At 44.7% G+C, this 25,679-nt stretch overlaps 1 protein-coding gene across 1 annotated transcript in view; it reads right to left on the reverse strand.

Annotated features, from left to right (window-relative positions):
• The window catches only part of LOC149301582 (uncharacterized), a 65,796-nt gene extending 47,212 nt beyond the window's left edge, over nucleotides 1-18,584 (reverse strand). Inside the window, exons 1-2 of the mRNA XM_089484316.1 lie at nucleotides 17,805-18,584; nucleotides 16,754-16,867 (exon numbers count right to left, since the gene is read on the reverse strand). Coding sequence (XP_089340442.1) covers nucleotides 16,754-16,867; nucleotides 17,805-17,879 — 189 coding nt within the window. The 5' untranslated portion in view covers nucleotides 17,880-18,584. The remainder of the gene's footprint in view (nucleotides 1-16,753; nucleotides 16,868-17,804) is intronic.
• Between the last annotated feature and the right edge of the window lie 7,095 nt (nucleotides 18,585-25,679).

Consider the following 25,679-nt stretch of genomic DNA (forward strand, 5'->3'; position numbering starts at 1 on the left):
AACCAAAAGAGCATTCCCAGAGTTCCATAGCACTGAGCCATGGCCATTACAGTGGTGCAGAACAATTATGCCCAGCAATGGTGGCATTAATGATGATTAAGGTCTGGCAGCAGCTCCATCCCTCCCCCCCCCCGGCCTGATAATATCATCCTCATCCTCATCATCATCCTCATCATCATCATCATCATCATCCTCATTGCTACAGCATGAGAGCCACCATTAAAAGCATTGAAATCCCCTTTGGGGACCCCACTCTCCCACCTTCAGAGAGGACTGCTGGGCCTCCTTCCTCCCCTCCTTAATGGCAGTGGCCAAAGAAAAGCAGCAGCAGTAGACCCAATCCAGGCCCAAGCAGACCTCAGTGCAGCAGTGAAGCCTAGTGGCTCCAGGCCTTGTCTCTCTGCTGCCCCTCCACTCCTCTCTCTCTCTCCTTCCTGTCTGTCTCCTTCTCCCTCTTAAACTCTACTCCTTTCTCCTCATTCTCTCTTCCGCGCACAGAAGTAAATAGAGAAGCAGAAGCTCCGCCTCTTTTTGAGGCTGGCCAATGGGGGCAGAGCAGCTGGAAGACCCCGCCCCCTGCCCCAGACTCACATTTTGTGTTCTGGCGGCCATTTTGTGCTGCTTGTGACTGTGGGGAATAATATTCCAGAACCTTCTCTGAGGCCTCTGTTCTCTCCTGAGGCTTTAGAGAGATAAGGAAGCCAAGCTCCTTGGGCCAAAAGGAAGGAAGTGTGTCCCTTTGTGTGTCTTTTGTGTGTCTTTTCTGAGAGGGTTTTCTTATTACACAGCTCTGCTATTTCTGGGGAACATGGGTTTTAAGAGGCATCAGAAATGGGAGGATAGTTTTAATACAAGCCTTATTATCATTCTTCACAAACATTGGGCTTTGGCTTCTAAGAGGAGGCTTGACCCCCCAAAAAGGCCAAAAGTGGCTCCTTTGGGAGGTTTTAAAAGTCTCCCCAGTTTTCTTATTAAGAGATTGTTACTCATGAAGGAAGTTGACAAACCAGACCATCTCATATTACCAAGAATGAAACAAACAAACAACAACAAAAATAAAGATTAGACAGAAAAACAAAGTGCTTAGTTTTTCAAAGTAAAACCATAATTAAGGGGGTAAAAATGAGACTTGACTGCTTCAACCCTTTCACAACCAGCTCAGGCTGTATCTGCACTGCAGAAATATTCTCTTTCGAAACTGTGTTAACTCTCCTGGCTCCATCCTCTGGAATCCTGGGATTTGTAGTTTGATGCAGCACCAGAGATCCAGAGCCACTCCAAGGCAAGGCTCTCCAGGGCTCTCTTGCCCCTCCTTTCCTTGCAAATACTGACTATCTCAGGGAGTCTCTATATTAGAGCATCTGGAAAAGCTTTAGGTATTGTTAAGGTTGGGAAATCCTGTTTGGGGTCACTTCTGACTTTAGGGACCTTACATCCTCCATTATGGGTTTCCTGAAGGCCTCAAACTGCCAACTGTGAAGTGCTAAGGTTGAGGTGGCCATTTTGTGTTCTGGCAGCCATTTTGTGGTCCAGCGGCCATTTTGAGACTGGCCCATTGTGACCTCAGGCTGATGCTCCTTGCCTGAAGCATTGATAGTGTCCCATTGTGATCTCAGGCTGATGCTCCTTGCCTGAAGCATTGATAGTGTCCCATTGTGATCTCAGGCTGATGCTCCTTACCTGAAGCATTGATAGTGTCCCATTGTGACCTCAGTCTGATGCTCCTTTCCTGAAGCATTGATAGTGTCTCATTGTGATCTCAGGCTGATGCTCCTTGCCTGAAGGACTGAGACTGTCCCATTATGATCTCAGGCTCATGCATCTTACCTGAATAACTGAGACTGGCCCATTTTGATCTCAGGCTGATCCTCCTTTCCTGAAGGATTTAGATGGGACTATGGTCACTTCAGACTGGTGCTCCATACCTGAAGGATTAAGATGTGACTATTGTGGCGTCAGGCTGATGCTCCTTTCCTGAAGATTGAGACTGGCCCATTGTGATCTCATACTCAAGCTCCTTGCCTTAAAGATTTAGATAGGACTATTATGAGCTGAGGCTGGTGCTCTTTACCTGAAGGATTGAGACTGGCCCATTGTGACTTCAGCCTGAAGCACCTTCTCTGAAGGATTGAGAATGGCCCATTGTGACCTAAGGCTGATGCTCCTACCCTCATGCATGGAGTCTGCCTATTTTGATTTCAGGCTGATGATGCACCTTGCCTGAAGTATTCGGATGGCGCTATTGTGACTTCTTCAGGTTGCTGCTCCTTACCTTAAGCATTGAGACTGTCCCATTGTAATCTCAGAATCAGAGGATTAGAGAGTCCTTTAAATCCAGGGAGGAATTAAAAACTGATGGGTTTAATTTAAGTTGGTTTAACTACTATCAGGTTCAAAATAAATTTAAAGAGGACATGAAAAGGGGAGGAATTGAAGATAAAATGAATGAATTAGATATATTATTTTGGCAACCTGATAAAAAGAAGGTCTCAAAGTTTTACAAACTGTTACGCAGCCGTATTTTAGAGCAGGAAACGGTTAAAGTATATATGACGAAATGGGCACAAGACTTGGGGAAAATAATCAATTTAAATGAGTGGCAAAATGCCTGGAAAAAAACCTATGACTTTACTATAGCACAGGAACCCAAAGAGAATTTATTAAAAATTATGAACAGGTGGTATTATACACTGTGGAGGATTAAAAGAATGTATAAGTTGAAACACGGGAAATGCTGGAGGTGTAACAGTGAGAAGGGTAACCTGATTCATATTTGGTTGAATTGCAAAATTATTCAAGGCTTTTGGAAAGAAATTCATATATTGATTCAAAAAATATTGGAAATAAAATTTCCGCTAGACCCAAAAATTTACCTTCTGAACATGACAACAGTGTTAAAACCAGAGGATGAAAAAATTCATTGGAGGACAATACTTTATATGATTACAGCGGCAAGAGTTGAGATTGCTAAACTGTGGAAATCAAACAAAACCCCTACAAGAGATACTTGGTTGATGAAAGTTAATGATTACAGAATATTAGACATGCTTCCCTGTAGTGTAAAAAATTTTAGCAGGAAAAGATCGAAGGAAGATTGGAGAAAGATAACCGATTTTTTGAAAAAAGAATGGAGCTTGGAGATAGAACTTAATGAAGTTTAAATGGGAGGAATTAAGAACATTAAATTTTGTATAGTTTGTGGAATTAATAGAGTGGATTTGGCTTTAACTATCTTCTCCCTTTCTCTCTCCTTCTTTTATATAATTTTTCGACCTTGGTAGCCATAATTTAAAGAAGAAATAGGCTACGAAACAAAGTGGTGCTGAAGAGCGTGTCCAAAAGAAAAGGGAAATTGAAAAGGCTAAAAGTTGTAACCAGAGAGTTTACCTTTAACTGTAATGAGTTGTATACAATTTTAAGTTTGTATGATCCCAAACTTGGATGTTATATGTAAGTTACCTTAGATTTGTCCCAGGCGTTTTCCCAATATTCCAAAGGTATTTCATGTCCTATTTCTGTTGCCCATTTTATCATATATGTGGATATTATTTCCTGTTCCATTTCTCTCTGAAGAAATAGGTTATACAGCTTGGAAATTTTATCATCACAAGACTTGAAAGAGAACTGTATAAAGACCACAAACAGATGATATTATACACCAGTAAGAATTGCGAAGCTATATAAATTGAAAAATGATAAGTGTTGGAGGTGCCAAAAGGAAAAAGGATCTTATTTCCACATGTGGTGGTCCTGCCCAGTAATAAAGAACTACTGGTTAAAAATCCATAGGAATATCAGACAGAGTTTGAAGATTGACTATCCTTTTGTACCTGAATTGTATTTACTAAATATGACCTCTGTGGTGGGAACGAAAACGGAAAAACAATACTGGAGGATTATACTGAATTTAGTAACTGGCGCGAGAATCGTGATAGCTAGAAATTGGAAATCAGTATATGTACCCTCTACAGATGAATGGTGGTTAAAGGTTGTGGAAATCAAGACTATGGAATGCTCTACAGCACTGTGTGATGATAGTTTAAATGAGAGTACTAAGGAAATAAGTAAGAAAGAAAGAGAATGGGAACCTATTACAGAATATCTTACTATAAGATGGGAAATGGATCAGTAGGGAAATGTTACACGATGGGTAGGATAGGTTCAGAGGGGAAGATATGTATAAAAAGATAGAAAGTAAGGTTAAAATAAAAATAAAATATAGATACTTCAAGATAATTAAAGTAAAGAGGCTTTGAAGATACAGTGTCTATAACACTTATAGGGAAGCGTCTCAAATGGTGGAGATGATATCGGAAGATTGTTGAAGATAACATATATATAAGGATGTATATAGATTAAGTTGTATTAGGATTCTTCTTTTTTTGGACTGTAATGTATGAAATCTGTAAAATCTAATAAAAATAATTTTTTTAAAAAAAGTAAGTTACCTTAGGAATGTACAGAATTATAATTTTGGAATTATTATTATTGTAACTAAGGGAATTGACCAAACATACAAAAGATGAGTGATAAAGACAACTGTGTTACATAGTAAACGTTGCAACAAATGTTGAATTAGCTTGTACTAAGCTTTGTTACTTTCCAAGTCCGGGACAGAAGGAAGTTTACTTATGAAGGGTTTATTAAGATTAGAAGAGATACATCTAGCTATTAATGGTTGTATGGAAATTTATTTTAGTCTTTTTTTCTGTGTTTGTAATGGATATACAGCTATGATGGCTTACGTGTGTTGGGATTTGTCAATTTTAATGGAAACTAATAAAGATTATCTTTAAAAAAAAAAAAAAGAAACCATAAAGCCCTATGAGAAGAGACTTAGGGAGCTGGGTATGTTTAGCCTGGAGAAGATAGACAGTTAAGAGGGGATATGAAAGCCCTGGCAAAGGGGGCCTTGTTACCTGTGGGGCATAGATTGTGGGAATTTGGAGGTGGGGGCTAGGTTTGGAAGAGGGTGTAGTTTTAGGTTTTGGGGTTTTAATGTATTGTTTGAATTGGAGTGGGCAGTTCTGGCTTAAACACTGAATTTCAATGTGTTCTCAATAAAGTTCTTTGCTGTTTCAACACACTGGACTCTTTGATGCACAGAAGTTCTGAATTTGCCCAAACTGACCCTTTCTTCTTTACTCAGTCCTCAGCTCCATTCCCACCTGTAGGAACAACAGAGGCAAAGATACACACACAAACATACAGGATACACAGAGAGAGCTTTCTTTTCAAAGCAGAGCCTTCCTTTCCTGCCTTTCCCTCCTGAGTCCAGCTCTGCACCTTGGGCTCCATTGCAGTCTCCTCAAAGGAAGAAAGGAGGGAAAGAAGGGGAGGCCGCTGAACCCCCAGAGCATACCTTCCTTTCCTGCAAAGGCCACCAGCGTAATAAGCAGCTTAGGCCCTTGCAATCCCTGCACATGCTTGAGGAGGGGCCTTTGGGGGCATCTATCTATGCACAGTCTCAGCCCCTGAAGCCATTGCTGCCTTCACAGCCTGCTCTGAGAGAGGGAAGTGGAAGAAGGCATTGTTTGTTCAGAGGAATGGCTGGAGGGTCTTCTGGGGGGCCATTGGGAGTTATAAGAAGGAAGGAAGCCCCTCTTTTCCCTCCAAAGAAAGGCCGGGGGCCTGCCAGGCCTCCTCTCCCTCTCCTTCCCTGCGCCCTCCTGGGGATTTCTTGGGTCCCAGGAACTTCGGGGGTTATTATGACAAAAGAGGACATGGGATACCCTTGGAGAGAGGCATGGCCATGGAGGGGAGGGGGATCCAAAGGTAAAAAGGACTGTGAGGAGCCCCCTCCCTCCTGGAAAGTGGGGCAGAGGAGAGACCCTCGCTTCTGATGCGTCTTTGGGAGAGGCATTTGTGTCAAATACAGAGTATCACACGGGATAGCATTGGAAACAACATTTTTCAGAGGGGGGAGAATAATTTTCCTTGGGGGGAGGGGGCTCTGTCTGGGGGGGAGAAGAACCCAAATCTAGGCCTAAGTCAAGAGGAGGCAGAAAAAGGACCCCAAAGCTCCTTCCTGGGAGAGGGACACCACCCGGCAACCTAGGAACTAGGTTTAGAAACCTACAGGATTTGGATTAAGCACCCCCTCACATACATACCTTTCACTTTACAACAACCTTGCAGAGGAGGACCAACAGAGAGACCCACGGCCCCAGAAAGGTTGTTTGTCCCATCGGTTGTGGGATGTTGGTTAAAGGAGGAGAAGGAAAGAAGGAAGGAGTGAAATTGCCAAGCAAGGGGAAACATAAAGGGACTGAGGGGGGACATCTGGGACCTGATTCAGGCATCTTCCCCCAGGAACCCATTATAAAAGCCTTCCACAGCTCACTGTGACATTTTAAATGACCATTTTGCAGATACAATATCTCAGATAAGAGCTGGCTTGGATGCCTGCATGATTACAGAGGCTATAGCTGAGGTGTCCAGTGCCTCCCTGAAAAAGAAAACCAACTCAGCTCTACCTCTGGAAAGTGGAAGCAGATAGACCTGGAAGGGACGTGAAATGGGAAGAAGGGGAAAGGGGGAAAATCTTGGGGGAAGGATCTCTTTTCTGGGGTTTGCACCCATTGCTCCATCTCCCGGTCTCTGGGGGGGGGGGGTCTGCTGGGAGGGGAGAGCATGGAATTCTGGGAGAGGCTGGCGGTTGGCTTGGATTCTAAATAGGGTTCTAGAAGGCTGGTGGGTTTGACTGTTGGCTGGTTAGGAATAATAATAATAATAATAATAATAATAATAATAATAATATATTTATATACCGCCTTTCCAATAAGATCAAAGCGGTTTACAAAATTACAAAAAATACATAACACATAAATGAAGGAAGGTAAATCCCTGTGGATTCTGTCAGCCTTTGAGCTTCACAAGACTCTCTCTCTCTCTCTCTCTCTCTCTCTGAGGTTTTGGAGGCAAGGGACTAATAATAGGAACAATCATAGCATTAATCTTTTATATCCCTGTTGGTTTATTTTATTTTCTAGGAAAGACTGAGGCTTGATTTGCTCTGAGAGCCATTGAATTCTACTTTTGGTGCTTCACGGAAGAGTGCATAAGTGTGTAAAGCACATGTAAAGCACCTCCATTTGCACTTTCTGCAGGTGTGCAAAGAACCAAGATGGCCTCCAAAGGAAGGAAGCGAGGAGAAACCACACTCGAGGAAGAAACTGGAGGAAAGGAGACCTTGGGAAAGTCAATGTCCAGCCCTCCTTTTTTGTAGCGAAGCCACTGGGAATACTGGGATGCAATGGGGGTCAGTTATGTGCAGTGCAGATACAGCCTGAGTTGGTTGTAAAAGGGTACAAGCACCCAAGTCTGGCTTTACCCTCTTAATAATGGTTTCACTTTTCAAAAAATAAGCACTTTGTTTTTCTGTCTAATCCTTATTTTTGTTGTTGTTTGTTTGTTTCTATATTTGTTTGTTTCATTCTTGGTAATATGAGATGGTCTGGTTTGTCAACTTCCTTCATCCATAAAAATCTCTTAATGAGAAAACTGAGGAGACTTTTAAAAACTCCCAAAGGAGCTACTTTTGGCCTTGTTTGGGGGACTATCCTCCTCTTAGAAGCCAAAGCCCAATGTTTGTGAAGAATAATGATAATAAGGCTTATATTAAAACTATCCTCCCTATTTCTGATCCCTTTTAAAACCCATATTCCCCAGAAAGAGCAGAGCTGTGTAATAAGCAAACCCTCTCAGAAAAGAGACACAAATAGGGTTGCCATAACCCGGCTGCAACCGGGTTTTTCCCGGTTTTGGCTGCCCCTGTCCGGTCACGTCACGGGTGCAGCCAAAAACCGGGAAAAGCCCAGTTGCAGCGGGGTTGCTAGGCAACCCTTGGGGCCTCGCTGCCCTCCTCCTCCTCCACCGCGCATGGCCGCGCGGAGGAAAAGGAGGGCAGCGAGGCCTGGGGCGGAGGAGGCTGCAGGGAGGCGGCGCCTCTTGGGCGCAGCTGCGCCAACCTCCCCGCCTCCCTGCAGCCTCCTCGCCTCCTTCCTGGTCTCTGCGGGGGCCAAGAAGGAGGCGAGGCCCCGGTGATCGCCGGCGGCCTGCTCACCTCCTTCCTGGTCTCCGCGGGGGCCAAGAAGGAGGCGAGGCCTCGGTGATCGCCGGCGGCCTGCTCGACTCCTTCCTGGTCTCCGCGGGGGCCAAGAAGGAGGCGAGGCCCCATTGATCGCCGGCGGCCTGCTTGACTCCTTCCTGGTCTCCGCGGGGGCCAAGAAGGAGGCGAGGCCTCAGTGATCGCCGGCGGCCTGCTCACCTCCTTCCTGGTCTCCGCGGGGGCCAAGAAGGAGGCGAGGCCTCGGTGATCGCCGGCAGCCTGCTCGACTCCTTCCTGGTCTCCGCGGGGGCCAAGAAGGAGGCGAGGCCCTGGTGATTGCCGGTGGCCTGCTCTGCTCCTTCCTGGTCCCTGCAGGGGCCAGGAACGAGGTGAGGCCCCGGCGATGGCCGGCGGTCTCCTCGCCTCCTCCCTGGTCTCCACGGGGGCCAGGAGCGAGGTGAGGCCCCGGCCATCGCCGGCGGCCTGCTCGCCTCCTTCCTGGTCCCTGCGGGAGCCAAGAAGGAGGCGAGGCCCTGATCCTGGCCTCCGATCACGGCGAGGCCCGGGGCCCAGGTGGGGAGGGAAAGCCTCCTTAAGTGGAGGCTTCCCCTCACTGCTTGGCCTCCGCTCCCCGCCGCAATCGCGAGGGGAAATGTAGGATAAAATTTTCAAATGTAGGACACATTTTGTGTGTCCTACATTTGAAAATTTTGTCCTACATTTTTCCTGGTTTGGAGGTCCGGCACTATGGCAACCCTAGACACAAAAGACACACAAAGAGACATACTTCCTTCCTTTTGGCCCAAGGAGCCCTGCCTCCTTCTGACTCTGGAGCCTCAGGAGAGAAAGAGAAGCCTCTGTTCAACTGAGGCCTCAGAGAAGGTTCCGGAACATTATTCCTCACAGTCACAAGCAGCACAAAAAATGGCTGCCAGAACACAAAATGGCCTCCTGTTCCTCAGCACTTGGCAGTTGACATTTGAAGCTTTCAGGGGAGAGAGAGAGACTGAGGGGAAGAGAGGAAGGAGGCCGTGGAGGGAAGGGGCCTTGGGAGATATAGGGCCTTCCTGAGATATTTGGGGTTCATTTCCTAACAAAGGGGTTTCTGGCCTCATAAAAGATTTGGGGCAAACTGGATCTGAAAGGCAGTAGTAGCCTCTTGCCAATGGGATTTACAGTGTTTCCTGGACTGGATCTCCCAGCATCCACAGGGCCAGAGAGAGGAGGGCCCTGCCCTGCATAGGGCTGCCATTTCATGGGTCTTAGGTTCTGGGAATGTGTGCCTTTGGCCAGTGTCCGTGTGGCTGGGGCTCCAGGGCCCTTCAGTCCCTCCTGCCTTCTTCCATATTAACTGCAGCAGGAGCCTGTGAGGGTGGGGCAGGGGGGCGGGGCCTTCCAGCTCCTTTGCCCTCATTGGCCAGACTGAAGAAGGGGAGGAGCTTGTGCCTCTCTATTTAGCTCTGTGTGCGGAAGAGAGAGCGAGGAGGCGACAGAGAGAGACAAGGAGGAAGGAAGAAAGAAAGAAAGTGAAGTGGCAGCAGAAGGACAAGGCCTGGAAGCGGTGGGCTTCACTGCTGTGCTGAGGGCTGGCTGGGCCTGGCTTGGGTCTGCTGCTGCTGCTGCTGCTGCTGCTTTGCTTTGGCCACTGCCCCCACGGAGGGGAGGAAGGAGGCCCAGCAGGCCTTCCAGGCATGGGCCACTCTCTCTGAAGGAGGGAGACTGTGACTCCCCAAACAGACTTTTGGTTTGGCATTTTAGTGTTGTTAAGGTTTGAAATCCTGTTTGGGGTTCATTTTGAATTTGGGGCCCTTTCATCCTCCATTTTGCGTTCCCTGAAGGCCTCAAACTGACAACTGCCAAGCGCTGAGGCAGAGGCAGACATTTTGTGTTCTGGTGGCCATTTTGTGCTTCTTGTGACTGTGGGGAATAATGTTCCAGAACCTTCTCTGAGTCTCAGTTGAACAGAGGCTTCTCTTTCTCTCCTGAGGCTCCAGAGAGAGAAGGAGGCCAGGCTCCTTGGGCCAAAAGGAAGGAAGTGTGTCCCTTTGTGTGTCTTTTGTGTCTCTTTTCTTATTACAAAGCTCTGCTCCTTCTGGGGAATATGGGTTTTAAAAGGGATCAGAAATGGGGAGGAGAGTTTTAATACAAGCCTTATTCTTATTCTTCACAAACATTGGGCTTTGGCTTCTAAGAGGAGGCTAGGCCCCCAAAAAGGCCAAAATTGGCTCCTTTGGGAGGTTTTAAAAGTCTCCCCAGTTTTAATATTGAGAGATTTTCAGGGAAGAAGGAAGGAGGCAGAGCAGACCTTCTCATATTATTACCAAATAAACATAGAAACAACAATAACAACAAAAATAAGGATTAGACAGAAAAGCAAACTGCTTATTTCTTTTAAAGGAAAGCCGTATTAGGAAGGTAAAAACAAGACTTGGGTCTTCTGCCCTTTTACAACCGACTCAGGCTGTATCTGCACTGCAGAAATAATCCAGTTCGAAACCGCTTTAACTCTCCTGGCTCCATCCTGTGGAATCCTGGGATTTGTAGTTCGTTGTGGCACCAGAGCTCTCTGGCAGAGAAGGCTAAGTGTCCAAAGGTAAAATCCCAGGATTCCATAGCACTGAGCATTAAAGACAAACCGATTACTCGCATTTACCATTACTTCCAAACTACCAGACTAACTTTTATTTCTATCTCCTTCATTTTTGAATTATCTGTTAATAAGTAAAAAGTAAATATATATTGTTCTACTTATACTTATCCTTACAAATAATTTATTTTCTCTTTCAGTCCTCATTTAAATTGTAAACAGTTGATACAAAATCGCTCCAATTAGATTAAACTAAACATCATTGGGTTTTTCACCTCCCAACATACTTCTGTTTTACAGCTGTTATATTTCTTTGAATAACTTAAAACACTTAACCTTAAATTAGTTCTGTCTCTAAAGTAGCATTTTCCCTCCATGCTTCTGGAGATATTCAGTTATATTATTCCAGTCTCCTTTATATAAATTTGACGCTCCTTTCTAATTCCTCTTGAGAGTTTGTCCATTTCCATCATGTCAAGAAGCTTAAATATTCAATCTTCTTTTGAAGGTATTTCTTTAGTTTTCCATCTCTGAGCAAACACTATTCTTGCAGATGACAACATATAAAATAATATTAAACCATTTCCCCCCCATGGATTGTTCTATTATATTAAGCAAAAAAATTCAGGCACGAATTTAAAAGATATAGTTACAACTTTCTTAATTTCAAAATAAATCAACTTCCAATATTGTATCGCTTTCCCAAAGTCCACCACAAATGATAGACTAAGCCCTTTTCCTTTTCACATTTCCAATACAAATTACTGCAATTCCTTTTTTTTTAAATATAATCTTTATTAGGCATTAAAAACACATAAAGATACACATAACAATAAATAAGATGAACGACATATACAGCATTACATCTTAAATAAATGTATTAGTTATAAACTATACACAATTTATAGTATTCTAATCTAAAAATAAAGCAAGATTAAGTAAGACTTCCAAGAGAAAGAGAGGACACGATTATGCCAAATTATAGCCCTTAATGCAATCAGATCTAAACAAATAGAATTAATCCATGCACAATTTAAATATAGTAAAAAAAGTCATATATCATATATTATACTTATGTTTTTGCTTCTGTGCCTAATCTCATATCCTTCCTGATAAGATAAATCAAAAATCATAGCTACCATATAAAATTAGGGGATAGGCCTTCCTTCTTAATAAACAACATAAAAGGATGCCATACTTTCTTTGTTCTTTCCCAGTCAAGGTTTTTCATGTAGCAAGTGAGTTTCTCCAATTCCATATAATCCAATAGTTTCATAGTCCAGTCCTTCCACAAGGGCTGCCCTGACCCTTTCCAACAAGAAGCATACACCAATCTGGCCGCTGAAATCATATAAAACAGTAATTTCCCATGCATATTCTCAAGTTTAACATCCATAACCATATTCAACAAAAACATTTTCGGGTCAAATGGGGATTTATAATTAAGAATCATTTGCATCTTCTGATGAATCACTTTCCACTATTTCTTGGCATGCTGACATTGCCACCACATATGTACCAGGGATCCTGGGGAGTTACCACACTTTCAGCATGGTCCCAGAACTGGGGGAGGATCTTTATGGGGCTGTGGGTCTCTCTGTTGGTCCTCCTCTGCAGGGTTGTTGTGAAGGAAAAGGTAAGTATTTGAGGGAGGATGCCCAATCCGGATCCGGTGGGCCTCTAAGCCTAGTTCCCAGGTTGCCAGGGGTTTGCCAGAGCATTAAGGTCCCTCTGTGTCCCTTCTCTTGGTTTTGGTCTTGATTTTGGTTCTTCTCTCCTCCCAGAGCCACCTCCTCCCAGGACTCCAGAGAAAACTCCCACCCCCCCCCAAAAAAAATGTTGTTTCCAATCCTATTAAACTCTGTCCCAAATGAGGCATCAGAAGGGAGGGTCTCTCCTCTGCCCCACTTTCCAGGAGGGAAGGGGCTCCTCAAAGCCCTTTTAACCTTTGGATCCCCTTCCCCTCCATCGCCATGCTTGTCTCCAAGGGTCCCCCCCTGCCCTCTCTTCTCATAATAACCCCCCAAGAACATGGGGCCCAAAGAATACCCGAGGAGGGACCAGGGAAGGAAAGAGGGTGAGGAGGCCTTGCAGGACCCCTGACTTTCTTTGGGGGGAGAAGAGGGACTTCCTTTCTTCCTATAACCCCACAAAGGACCCCCAGAAGACCCTCCAACCATTCCTCTGAATGAAAGAGGGCACTCCCCACTTCCCTCCCTCCCTCAGAACAGACTATGAGGGCAGGAATGGCTTCGTGTGCATGCATATATGGCCCCAAAGGCCCCTCCTCAGCATGCACAGGAATTGCCAGGGCCTAGCTGGTGCTGCTTATTCCGATAGTGGCCTTTGCAGGAAAGGGAGGTATCTGCCGGGGGTTCAGCAGCCACCCTTCCCTCCTTTGAGGAGACCGCAATGGAGCCCAAGGTGCAGAGCTGCACTCAGGAGGGAAATGCAGGAAAGGAAGGCTCTAGTTTGGAAATACAGCTGTCCCTGTGTATCCTGTATGTTTGTGTGTGTGTGTGTGTGTGTGTGTGTTTCGTCTGCTGTTCTTATGGCTGGGAATGGAGCTGAGGACTGAGGAGAGAAGAAAGGGTCAGTTTTGGGCAAATTCAGAACTCCTGTGCATCAAAGAGTCCAGTGTGTTGAACCAGCAAAGAACTTTATTGAGAACACATAGAAATTCAGTGTTTAAGCCTAGAACTGCCCACTCCAAGCCAAACAATACATTAAAACCCAGAAACCTAAAACATCACCCTCTTCCAAATCTAGCCCCACCTCCAATTCCCACAGTCTATGCCCCACAGGTAACAGGTCCCCCTTTGTCATTCCCAAAAACTAGCCCTTTGTGTTAATACCTGCCCCCAACTTTCTTAAACCAACATCCCACACATTGCAAAAGCTACCCTTCTCATAGCTATTCTAACCAGCTGCAACAAATCCCAGCCCCCCATTTATCTAACCTATACCATGACCCACAAACCCCAGCCAAATTTACAACCCAAAGCCATTATCTATACTATTAGAAATTAAAACCTAATCTTAACAAAATATAACTTTAAAAATTAAACAGACATATGGACAGACAAACATTACAAGCAAAACCACTACAGCCTTTTCTTAGCACTGCTGGACTGAAAATACGTTTTTTACATTCCTTACTGACAAAAAGAGTGTTAGTTCATATCTGGGATTTGTGTGGCTTTTCTCCTGTGTGGCCTCTCTGATGTTTCACTAGGTATGGCTTCCTAGAAAAACATTTCCCACAATGCTGGCATTTGTATGGCTTCTCCCCTGTGTGGACTCTGTGATGGATGACAAGGACACACTTCATAGAAAAACATTTGCCACAATGCTGGCATTTGTATGGCTTCTCCCCTGTGTGGACTCTCTGATGTGTCTCTAGGTTTGACTTCTGAGAAAAACATTTCCCACAATGCTGGCATTTGTATGGCTTCTCTCTTGTGTGGACTCTCTGATGTATCACAAGGCTTGATTTCTGAGGAAAACATTTGCCACAATGCTGGCATTTGTATGGCTTTTCTCCGGTGTGGACTCTCTGATGTATCACTAGGTCTGACTTTGAAGAAAAACATTTCCCACAATGCTGGCATTTGTATGGCTTCTCTCCTGTGTGGACTCTCTGATGTATCACAAGGCTTGACTTCTGAGGAAAACATTTCCCACAATTCTGGCATTTGTAGGGCTTCTCTCCTGTGTGGACTCTCTGATGTCTCACTAGGTGTGACTTCATAGAAAAACATTTCCCACAATGCTGGCATTTGTAGGGCTTCTCTCCTGTGTGGACTCTCTGATGGATCACTTGGACTGACTTCGAAGAAAAACATTTCCCACAATGCTGGCATTTGTATGGCTTCTCTCTTGTATGGATTCTCTGATGTGTCACTAGGTCTGACTTCTGAGAAAAACATTTCCCACAAGGCTGGCATTTGTATGGCTTCTCTCCAGTGTGGACTCTCTGATGTGTCACTAGGTCTGACTTCTGAGAAAAACATTTCCCACAAGGCTGGCATTTGTATGGCTTCTCTCCTGTGTGGACTCTCTGATGTGTCACTAGGTGTGACTTCCAAGAAAAACATTTGCCACAATGCTGGCATTTGTATGGCTTCTCTCCTGTGTGGACTCTCTGATGTATGACAAGGATTGACTTGTAAGCAAAATGTTTCCCACAATGCTGGCATTTATGTGACTTCTTTCCTCTGTGGACTCTCTCATGATTCAAGTGTTCTTCTGTAAAGAAAGACAAGCACAGATGAGATTGAAAATCAGAGTTAAGAGAGGAGGGTATTACTTCATGGTTTAGCCCTCATTCATCCCTCCTTATTAGAGATAAAATTAAGAAAGTTTCTGTGAGTAACTGAAGCATGACCCTGCTGTTTATGGCCCTAAATCCATGGAACGATTGTATATTTACTTATAAGAGTCAACAAAGAAGAGATTGGAGGGTGTCTACCTTAAGGGAATCACTAGAAGGAGATATTCAGACAAAGGACTGTTGAAAAAAATATTCCATTAAACATGTGCAAAAATACTTTGATTGACAGGTGGCATCATATCCTGTGAGACTGCCATCGAGTCCTAAGTCACAGCCCAAGGCATGATGGAAGCTAAATGCAGAGGTCCCTTCATGCTGTTTCATGCCAGGAGATGACTCACAACCAATACAGTATGCAGCTCTCATGCGGATTGGTGTGGATAGGATAGGAGTTGTATGTACAAGGGATGTTGAAGATGATGGAATTCAGAGAGGAGAGCTTGCAAATATTTGTATTATTTTGCAACTCAAGATAGAGAACCTCTAAGGATTTAGATGAAATCAACTGTGTTTGTGACTTATTTTTAAGTGTGAAAAGTGGTCAGTGCATTGCCAATATCTATATATCTGGCTATTTACTTCCGTACTCTGCTATGTTATTGCTGAGCTGCATCTCAAAGTGTCACCCTCAGATTGTAGTGTACACTGGATTTTGAACACAATCGAAATTCAGAGCCAAGAAGGACTCGAGATGCTATGTGCTAATGATTTTTGTCTGAGATATTTGCACCAAGGACCCATTGCATTCAATTTGGTTTCAGACCATCCCCCCCCCCCCGCCAGAAACATTCTAAAGTGATTTAAACCTTTTTGAACACTCGGTTACATGGATTTGTAACTGGTTAACTGGCTGAACCCAATGATGGCTCCTTTTCATCCTGGAGAGAAGTGACCAGTGGGGTCCCACAGGGTTCTGTCCTGGGCCCAGTGCTATTCAAAATTTTTATCAATGACCTGGATGACAGAATTGAGGGTATACTTATCAAATTTGCAGATGACACCAAATAAGGAGGAGTAGCTAATACCTCTGAGGAATGGATCAAACTTCAGTATGGCCTGAATAGACAAAGCTGGGCCAAAGCTAAAAAAAATGAATTTCAACATAGGGAAATGTAAGGTACTGTACTCAGCCCGGAAAAATAAATGCACAGATATAGGATGGGTGACTCCTGGCTGAATGAAACTACATGTGAAAGGGATCTAGGAATCCAAGTAGACCACAAGTTGAACATGAGTCAACAGTGTGATGCGGCAGGTACAAAGGCCAATACAGTTTTTGGCTGCATCAATAGAAGTATAGTGTCTAGAACAAGGGAAGTAATAGTGCCACTCTATTCTGCTTTGGTCAGAGCCCACCTGGAATACTGTGTCTAGTTCTAGACACCACAATTCAAAAAGGACAGAACAATGGAAGCAAGGCACAGGGAAAGAGGTTCAGCCTAAACATTAGGAAGAACTTCCTGACAGTAAGAGCTATTCAACAGTGGAATATACTCCCTCAGAGCATATTAGCGTCTCATTCTGGTTATTACTATTATTCCTTCTTTGAAGGGTTTTAAAGGTCTTTGAAGGACTTTAAACAAAGGCTGGGTTGCCATCTACTGGGTATTCTTTCAATGTGTTTCCTGCATGGCAACGGCTTGAACCAGACGGTCCTTGTGGTCTATTCCAACTCTATGATTCTATGATTCTAAAGTGGAATCATAGTGCCATGATAATGTAGTATGAAAGGGACCTCAGTCTTCATAGGAAAGGCAATGAATTCAGCTTCCTTACCCACAGAGGCCACATTCTCGTAATTCTCCATCATCACATCCTTGTACATAAGTCTCTGCTTCTTCGTCAACAGTTTCCATTCGTCCTCAGTGAAATATACAGCCACATCCGCAAAGGTTACCTGCAACAGAAAATAGCCCTCATCCAGAGAATAACTAAGCAAAAGGGGAGGAAAGCACATGATGCATCCAAATATTATTTGATCACTTTAGAATTCAGTCCAGGAAATAAACTTTAAATTCTGTCAGCAAGAAAAAAGCTACTGCCTTTGAGATCCAGTTTGTCTAGAATCTTTTCAATATAATACATAATATAATTTAGGCCATGCCTGGGATATTGATGATGGATTAGGGTACTGACTATCCAAACACATACAGTACATTTAACCACCAAAGAATTATGGTGCATTTAGACATTTCTTGCCACATTTCTGAGGCAAACGTCATTTTTAATAACGCTTCTGGGGAGCACTCTGGGCTTGAGGGCCACTGGGCCCACCCCATATTTAGATCCAGAGATGTTCTCCCGTATCCCCCAACATTTCACAGATGGGAAAAGGAAGACACATGTGGACAAGCAACACCAAAAAGTGGTCAAGATGGCCAAAGTTGTTTATGAGGAAGATCACACAAACTAGGAAGTACACAACAGTTTGCTTTTACTTCAGCCTCCTGGGAAGGGCAATATCCTGCCTCTTTCTTTCCTCTCCTCTCCCCAGTTTTTAGTTGATGGGGTGCAAACTGAATGGCACTCAGAAACTGAAGTAAGCTGAGAAGGGGGAAAGTGGGAGGAGGAGAGAGCAACCGGGACATTTTTAAAAGCCCCTGAAAAAGTGGGTTGACAGAGGATTAACCAGGACTGTCTTTGCAAAACTCAGACAGTATGTGATTTGCTTCCTTTCATAAATTGGCCCAGCAGTGACACAGATGAAGCTAATAGGATAGTGACTTACCGAAGGACTGTCTTGGGTAAATTGGGAGAGTATGTTGTCTGCTTGCTTTCATGAACTGGCCCATCACTGACACAGATGAAACTAATAGTCAAGAACCTCAACTCACCAAAGAGTTCTTGTATCTCTGCATCCTCTTTCTCTTGGGGCCCAACTCCCTGCGCTTGGCCTCTGTGTCGGCCATCAGGTGGGCAGGTGTCCTGGTGGTCTTGCACTTGGGTCACTTCCAGCCAAAGGTGCCCCAAAGATGTGTCCAAGGGGGCCGAGATGAAGTTCCTGAGAAAGGAGACCAGAGATTCAAAAAAGGACGCAAATTGGATCTCCTATAAAGAATCAATACAAATAGATAGAACTGGTTATAGAATAAAGACACGAGAAGATCCTAATGATCAGGGTTATGATCTTTCATGGTTCTTTTACAGACAATTAGAGAGCTCTTCCTAATGGATAAAAAACAATCTGGTATTTGCAAATCAGACTCTGATCTAGAACAGGAAATAATGTTGAATAAAGATGCCTTATTAGCAAGACTTTATAATTGTATTCTTAAAAAATCTGTACAGAAGAGGAAGTTATTAAAGAAAATATGGTTAGATGGTCTCAAATCTTTGGTTTTGCAATTGAATTAGACCAGTGGGAGTAGACTTGGAAACAAAGATTGAACTATACTTGCAGCCAAAACATCAAAGAGAGTTATTATAAAACATTTTTGGTGGTATTTAACACCAGAGAGAATAAGCAAGATGTATAAGAATTGCAGTAATTTGATACAGTTAAATACCTGGGGGTTTGGCTCTCCACTAAAAATTTGGAACTGTATAAGAATAATTACTGTAAAACTTGGCTTAAAATTAAAGCAGATTTATCCCGTTGGAATAAAATCGGCTTATCCTGGTTGGGTAAAGTGGATGCTATTAAAATGTTAGTTTTACCTAGAATGATTTTCTTGTTTCAAACTAACCCAATCTTAACTAATGAAGCACCATTAGTAACGTGGAATTGAGATATTAGCAAGTTTTTGTGGGGAGGCAAGAAACCTAGAGTCCGCTTTCGGATAATGCAGGATGATGTAAAAACGGGGGCTTGGGACTTCCTGATGTAAAGACATTGTATAGCAATCAGAGAAAATTATTACAAGATGCAGAATAGGTGGCATCTAACTCCTTTAAAGCTCTCCAAAATTTACAAAACCCAAAATTTGGACTGCTGGAAGTGTGGTAACTCCCCAGGATCCCTGGTACATATGTGGTGGCAATGTCAGCATGCCAAGAAATACTGGAAAGTGATTCATCAGAAGATGCAAATGATTCTTAATTATAAATCCCCATTTGACCCGAAAATGTTTTTGTTGAATATGGTTATGGATGTTAAACTTGAGAATATGCATGGGAAATTACTGTTTTATATGATTTCAGCGGCCAGATTGGTGTATGCTTCTTGTTGGAAAGGGTCAGGGCAGCCCTTGTGGAAGGACTGGACTATGAAACTATTGGATTATATGGAATTGGAGAAACTCACTTGCTACATGAAAAACCTTGACTGGGAAAGAACAAAGAAAGTATGGCATCCTTTTATGTTGTTTATTAAGAAGGAAGGCCTATCCCCTAATTTTATATGGTAGCTATGATTTTTGATTTATCTTATCAGGAAGGATATGAGATTAGGCACAGAAGCAAAAACATAAGTATAATATATGATATATGACTTTTTTTACTATATTTAAATTGTGCATGGATTAATTCTATTTGTTTAGATCTGATTGCATTAAGGGCTATAATTTGGCATAATCGTGTCCTCTCTTTCTCTTGGAAGTCTTACTTAATCTTGCTTTATTTTTAGATTAGAATACTATAAATTGTGTATAGTTTATAACTAATACATTTATTTAAGATGTAATGCTGTATATGTCGTTCATCTTATTTATTGTTATGTGTATCTTTATGTGTTTTTAATGCCTAATAAAGATTATATTTAAAAAAAAAGGAATTGCAGTAATTTGTATTGGAAATGTGAAAAGGAAAAGGGCTCAGTCTATCATTTGTGGTGGACTTTGGGAAAGCGATACAATATTGGAAGTTGATTTATTTTGAAATTAAGAAAGTTGTAACTATATCTTTTAAATTCGTGCCTGAATTTTTTTGCTTAATATAATAGAACAATCCATGGGGGGGAAATGGTTTAATATTATTTTATATGTTGTCATCTGCAAGAATAGTGTTTGCTCAGAGATGGAAAACTAAAGAAATACCTTCAAAAGAAGATTGAATATTTAAGCTTCTTGACATGATGGAAATGGACAAACTCTCAAGAGGAATTAGAAAGGAGCGTCAAATTTATATAAAGGAGACTGGAATAATATAACTGAATATCTCCAGAAGCATGGAGGGAAAATGCTACTTTAGAGACAGAACTAATTTAAGGTTAAGTGTTTTAAGTTATTCAAAGAAATATAACAGCTGTAAAACAGAAGTATGTTGGGAGGTGAAAAACCCAATGATGTTTAGTTTAATCTAATTGGAGCGATTTTGTATCAACTGTTTACAATTTAAATGAGGACTGAAAGAGAAAATAAATTATTTGTAAGGATAAGTATAAGTAGAACAATATATATTTACTTTTTACTTATTAACAGATAATTCAAAAATGAAGGAGATAGAAATAAAAGTTAGTCTGGTAGTTTGGAAGTAATGGTAAATGCGAGTAATCGGTTTGTCTTTAATGCTCAGTGCTATGGAATCCTGGGATTTTACCTTTGGACACTTAGCCTTCTCTGCCAGAGAGCTCTGGTGCCACAACGAACTACAAATCCCAGGATTCCACAGGATGGAGCCAGGAGAGTTAAAGCGGTTTCGAACTGGATTATTTCTGCAGTGCAGATACAGCCTGAGTCGGTTGTAAAAGGGCAGAAGACCCAAGTCTTGTTTTTACCTTCCTAATACGGCTTTCCTTTAAAAGAAATAAGCAGTTTGCTTTTCTGTCTAATCCTTATTTTTGTTGTTATTGTTGTTTCTATGTTTATTTGGTAATAATATGAGAAGGTCTGCTCTGCCTCCTTCCTTCTTCCCTGAAAATCTCTCAATATTAAAACTGGGGAGACTTTTAAAACCTCCCAAAGGAGCCAATTTTGGCCTTTTTGGGGGCCTAGCCTCCTCTTAGAAGCCAAAGCCCAATGTTTGTGAAGAATAAGAATAAGGCTTGTATTAAAACTCTCCTCCCCATTTCTGATCCCTTTTAAAACCCATATTCCCCAGAAGGAGCAGAGCTTTGTAATAAGAAAAGAGACACAAAAGACACACAAAGGGACACACTTCCTTCCTTTTGGCCCAAGGAGCCTGGCCTCCTTCTCTCTCTGGAGCCTCAGGAGAGAAAGAGAAGCCTCTGTTCAACTGAGACTCAGAGAAGGTTCTGGAACATTATTCCCCACAGTCACAAGAAGCACAAAATGGCCACCAGAACACAAAATGTCTGCCTCTGCCTCAGCGCTTGGCAGTTGTCAGTTTGAGGCCTTCAGGGAACGCAAAATGGAGGATGAAAGGGCCCCAAATTCAAAATGAACCCCAAACAGGATTTCAAACCTTAACAACACTAAAATGCCAAACCAAAAGTCTGTTTGGGGAGTCAGAGTCTCCCTCCTTCAGAGAGAGTGGCCCATGCCTGGAAGGCCTGCTGGGCCTCCTTCCTCCCCTCCGTGGGGGCAGTGGCCAAAGCAAAGCAGCAGCAGCAGCAGCAGCAGCAGACCCAAGCCAGGCCCAGCCAGCCCTCAGCACAGCAGTGAAGCCCACCGCTTCCAGGCCTTGTCCTTCTGCTGCCACTTCACTTTCTTTCTTTCTTCCTTCCTCCTTGTCTCTCTCTGTCGCCTCCTCGCTCTCTCTTCCGCACACAGAGCTAAATAGAGAGGCACAAGCTCCTCCCCTTCTTCAGTCTGGCCAATGAGGGCAAAGGAGCTGGAAGGCCCCGCCCCCCTGCCCCACCCTCACAGGCTCCTGCTGCAGTTAATATGGAAGAAGGCAGGAGGGACTGAAGGGCCCTGGAGCCCCAGCCACACGGACACTGGCCAAAGGCACACATTCCCAGAACCTAAGACCCATGAAATGGCAGCCCTATGCAGGGCAGGGCCCTCCTCTCTCTGGCCCTGTGGATGCTGGGAGATCCAGTCCAGGAAACACTGTAAATCCCATTGGCAAGAGGCTACTACTGCCTTTCAGATCCAGTTTGCCCCAAATCTTTTATGAGGCCAGAAACCCCTTTGTTAGGAAATGAACCCCAAATATCTCAGGAAGGCCCTATATCTCCCAAGGCCCCTTCCCTCCACGGCCTCCTTCCTCTCTTCCCCTCAGTCTCTCTCTCTCCCCTGAAAGCTTCAAATGTCAACTGCCAAGTGCTGAGGAACAGGAGGCCATTTTGTGTTCTGGCAGCCATTTTTTGTGCTGCTTGTGACTGTGAGGAATAATGTTCCGGAACCTTCTCTGAGGCCTCAGTTGAACAGAGGCTTCTCTTTCTCTCCTGAGGCTCCAGAGTCAGAAGGAGGCAGGGCTCCTTGGGCCAAAAGGAAGGAAGTATGTCTCTTTGTGTGTCTTTTGTGTCTAGGGTTGCCATAGTGCCGGACCTCCAAACCAGGAAAAATGTAGGACAAAATTTTCAAATGTAGGACACACAAAATGTGTCCTACATTTGAAAATTTTATCCTACATTTCCCCTCGCGATTGCGGCGGGGAGCGGAGGCCAAGCAGTGAGGGGAAGCCTCCACTTAAGGAGGCTTTCCCTCCCCACCTGGGCCCCGGGCCTCGCCGTGATCGGAGGCCAGGATCAGGGCCTCGCCTCCTTCTTGGCTCCCGCAGGGACCAGGAAGGAGGCGAGCAGGCCGCCGGCGATGGCCGGGGCCTCACCTCGCTCCTGGCCCCCGTGGAGACCAGGGAGGAGGCGAGGAGACCGCCGGCCATCGCCGGGGCCTCACCTCGTTCCTGGCCCCTGCAGGGACCAGGAAGGAGCAGAGCAGGCCACCGGCAATCACCAGGGCCTCGCCTCCTTCTTGGCCCCCGCGGAGACCAGGAAGGAGTCGAGCAGGCTGCCGGCGATCACCGAGGCCTCGCCTCCTTCTTGGCCCCCGCGGAGACCAGGAAGGAGGTGAGCAGGCCGCCGGCGATCACTGAGGCCTCGCCTCCTTCTTGGCCCCCGCGGAGACCAGGAAGGAGTCGAGCAGGCCGCCGGCGATCAATGGGGCCTCGCCTCCTTCTTGGCCCCCGCGGAGACCAGGAAGGAGTCGAGCAGGCCGCCGGCGATCACCGAGGCCTCGCCTCCTTCTTGGCCCCCGCGGAGACCAGGAAGGAGGTGAGCAGGCCGCCGGCGATCACCGGGGCCTCGCCTCCTTCTTGGCCCCCGCAGAGACCAGGAAGGAGGCGAGGAGGCTGCAGGGAGGCGGGGAGGTTGGCGCAGCTGCGCCCAAGAGGCGCCGCCTCCCTGCAGCCTCCTCCGCCCCAGGCCTCGCTGCCCTCCTTTTCCTCCGCGCGGCCATGCGCGGTGGAGGAGGAGGAGGGCAGCGAGGCCCCAAGGGTTGCCTAGCAACCCCGCTGCAACTGGGCTTTTCCCGGTTTTTGGCTGCACCCGTGACGTGACCGGACAGGGGCAGCCAAAACCGGGAAAAACCCGGTTGCAGCCGGGTTATGGCAACCCTATTTGTGTCTCTTTTCTGAGAGGGTTTGCTTATTACACAGCTCTGCTCTTTCTGGGGAATATGGGTTTTAAAAGGGATCAGAAATAGGGAGGATAGTTTTAATATAAGCCTTATTATCATTATTCTTCACAAACATTGGGCTTTGGCTTCTAAGAGGAGGATAGTCCCCCAAACAAGGCCAAAAGTAGCTCCTTTGGGAGTTTTTAAAAGTCTCCTCAGTTTTCTCATTAAGAGATTTTTATGGATGAAGGAAGTTGACAAACCAGACCATCTCATATTACCAAGAATGAAACAAACAAATATAGAAACAAACAAACAACAACAAAAATAAGGATTAGACAGAAAAACAAAGTGCTTATTTTTTGAAAAGTGAAACCATTATTAAGAGGGTAAAGCCAGACTTGGGTGCTTGTACCCTTTTACAACCAACTCAGGCTGTATCTGCACTGCACATAACTGACCCCCATTGCATCCCAGTATTCCCAGTGGCTTCGCTACAAAAAAGGAGGGCTGGACATTGACTTTCCCAAGGTCTCCTTTCCTCCAGTTTCTTCCTCGAGTGTGGTTTCTCCTCGCTTCCTTCCTTTGGAGGCCATCTTGGTTCTTTGCACACCTGCAGAAAGTGCAAATGGAGGTGCTTTACATGTGCTTTACACACTTATGCACTCTTCCGTGAAGCACCAAAAGTAGAATTCAATGGCTCTCAGAGCAAATCAAGCCTCAGTCTTTCCTAGAAAATAAAATAAACCAACAGGGATATAAAAGATTAATGCTATGATTGTTCCTATTATTAGTCCCTTGCCTCCAAAACCTCAGAGAGAGAGAGAGAGAGAGAGAGAGAGTCTTGTGAAGCTCAAAGGCTGACAGAATCCACAGGGATTTACCTTCCTTCATTTATGTGTTATGTATTTTTTGTAATTTTGTAAACCGCTTTGATCTTATTGGAAAGGCGGTATATAAATATATTATTATTATTATTATTATTATTATTATTATTATTATTCCTAACCAGCCAACAGTCAAACCCACCAGCCTTCTAGAACCCTATTTAGAATCCAAGCCAACCGCCAGCCTCTCCCAGAATTCCATGCTCTCCCCTCCCAGCAGACCCCCCCCCCCCAGAGACCGGGAGATGGAGCAATGGGTGCAAACCCCAGAAAAGAGATCCTTCCCCCAAGATTTTCCCCCTTTCCCCTTCTTCCCATTTCACGTCCCTTCCAGGTCTATCTGCTTCCACTTTCCAGAGGTAGAGCTGAGTTGGTTTTCTTTTTCAGGGAGGCACTGGACACCTCAGCTATAGCCTCTGTAATCATGCAGGCATCCAAGCCAGCTCTTATCTGAGATATTGTATCTGCAAAATGGTCATTTAAAATGTCACAGTGAGCTGTGGAAGGCTTTTATAATGGGTTCCTGGGGGAAGATGCCTGAATCAGGTCCCAGATGTCCCCCCTCAGTCCCTTTATGTTTCCCCTTGCTTGGCAATTTCACTCCTTCCTTCTTTCCTTCTCCTCCTTTAACCAACATCCCACAACCGATGGGACAAACAACCTTTCTGGGGCCGTGGGTCTCTCTGTTGGTCCTCCTCTGCAAGGTTGTTGTAAAGTGAAAGGTATGTATGTGAGGGGGTGCTTAATCCAAATCCTGTAGGTTTCTAAACCTAGTTCCTAGGTTGCCGGGTGGTGTCCCTCTCCCAGGAAGGAGCTTTGGGGTCCTTTTTCTGCCTCCTCTTGACTTAGGCCTAGATTTGGGTTCTTCTCCCCCCCAGACAGAGCCCCCTCCCCCCAAGGAAAATTATTCTCCCCCCTCTGAAAAATGTTGTTTCCAATGCTATCCCGTGTGATACTCTGTATTTGACACAAATGCCTCTCCCAAAGACGTATCAGAAGCGAGGGTCTCTCCTCTGCCCCACTTTCCAGGAGGGAGGGGGCTCCTCACAGTCCTTTTTACCTTTGGATCCCCCTCCCCTCCATGGCCATGCCTCTCTCCAAGGGTATCCCATGTCCTCTTTTGTCATAATAACCCCCGAAGTTCCTGGGACCCAAGAAATCCCCAGGAGGGCGCAGGGAAGGAGAGGGAGAGGAGGCCTGGCAGGCCCCCGGCCTTTCTTTGGAGGGAAAAGAGGGGCTTCCTTCCTTCTTATAACTCCCAATGGCCCCCCAGAAGACCCTCCAGCCATTCCTCTGAACAAACAATGCCTTCTTCCACTTCCCTCTCTCAGAGCAGGCTGTGAAGGCAGCAATGGCTTCAGGGGCTGAGACTGTGCATAGATAGATGCCCCCAAAGGCCCCTCCTCAAGCATGTGCAGGGATTGCA

This window comes from Sceloporus occidentalis, unplaced genomic scaffold, assembly GCF_023333645.1.
Source record: "Sceloporus occidentalis isolate IW3139 unplaced genomic scaffold, rSceOcc1.0.p SCAF_21, whole genome shotgun sequence".
NCBI lineage: Eukaryota > Metazoa > Chordata > Lepidosauria > Squamata > Phrynosomatidae > Sceloporus > Sceloporus occidentalis.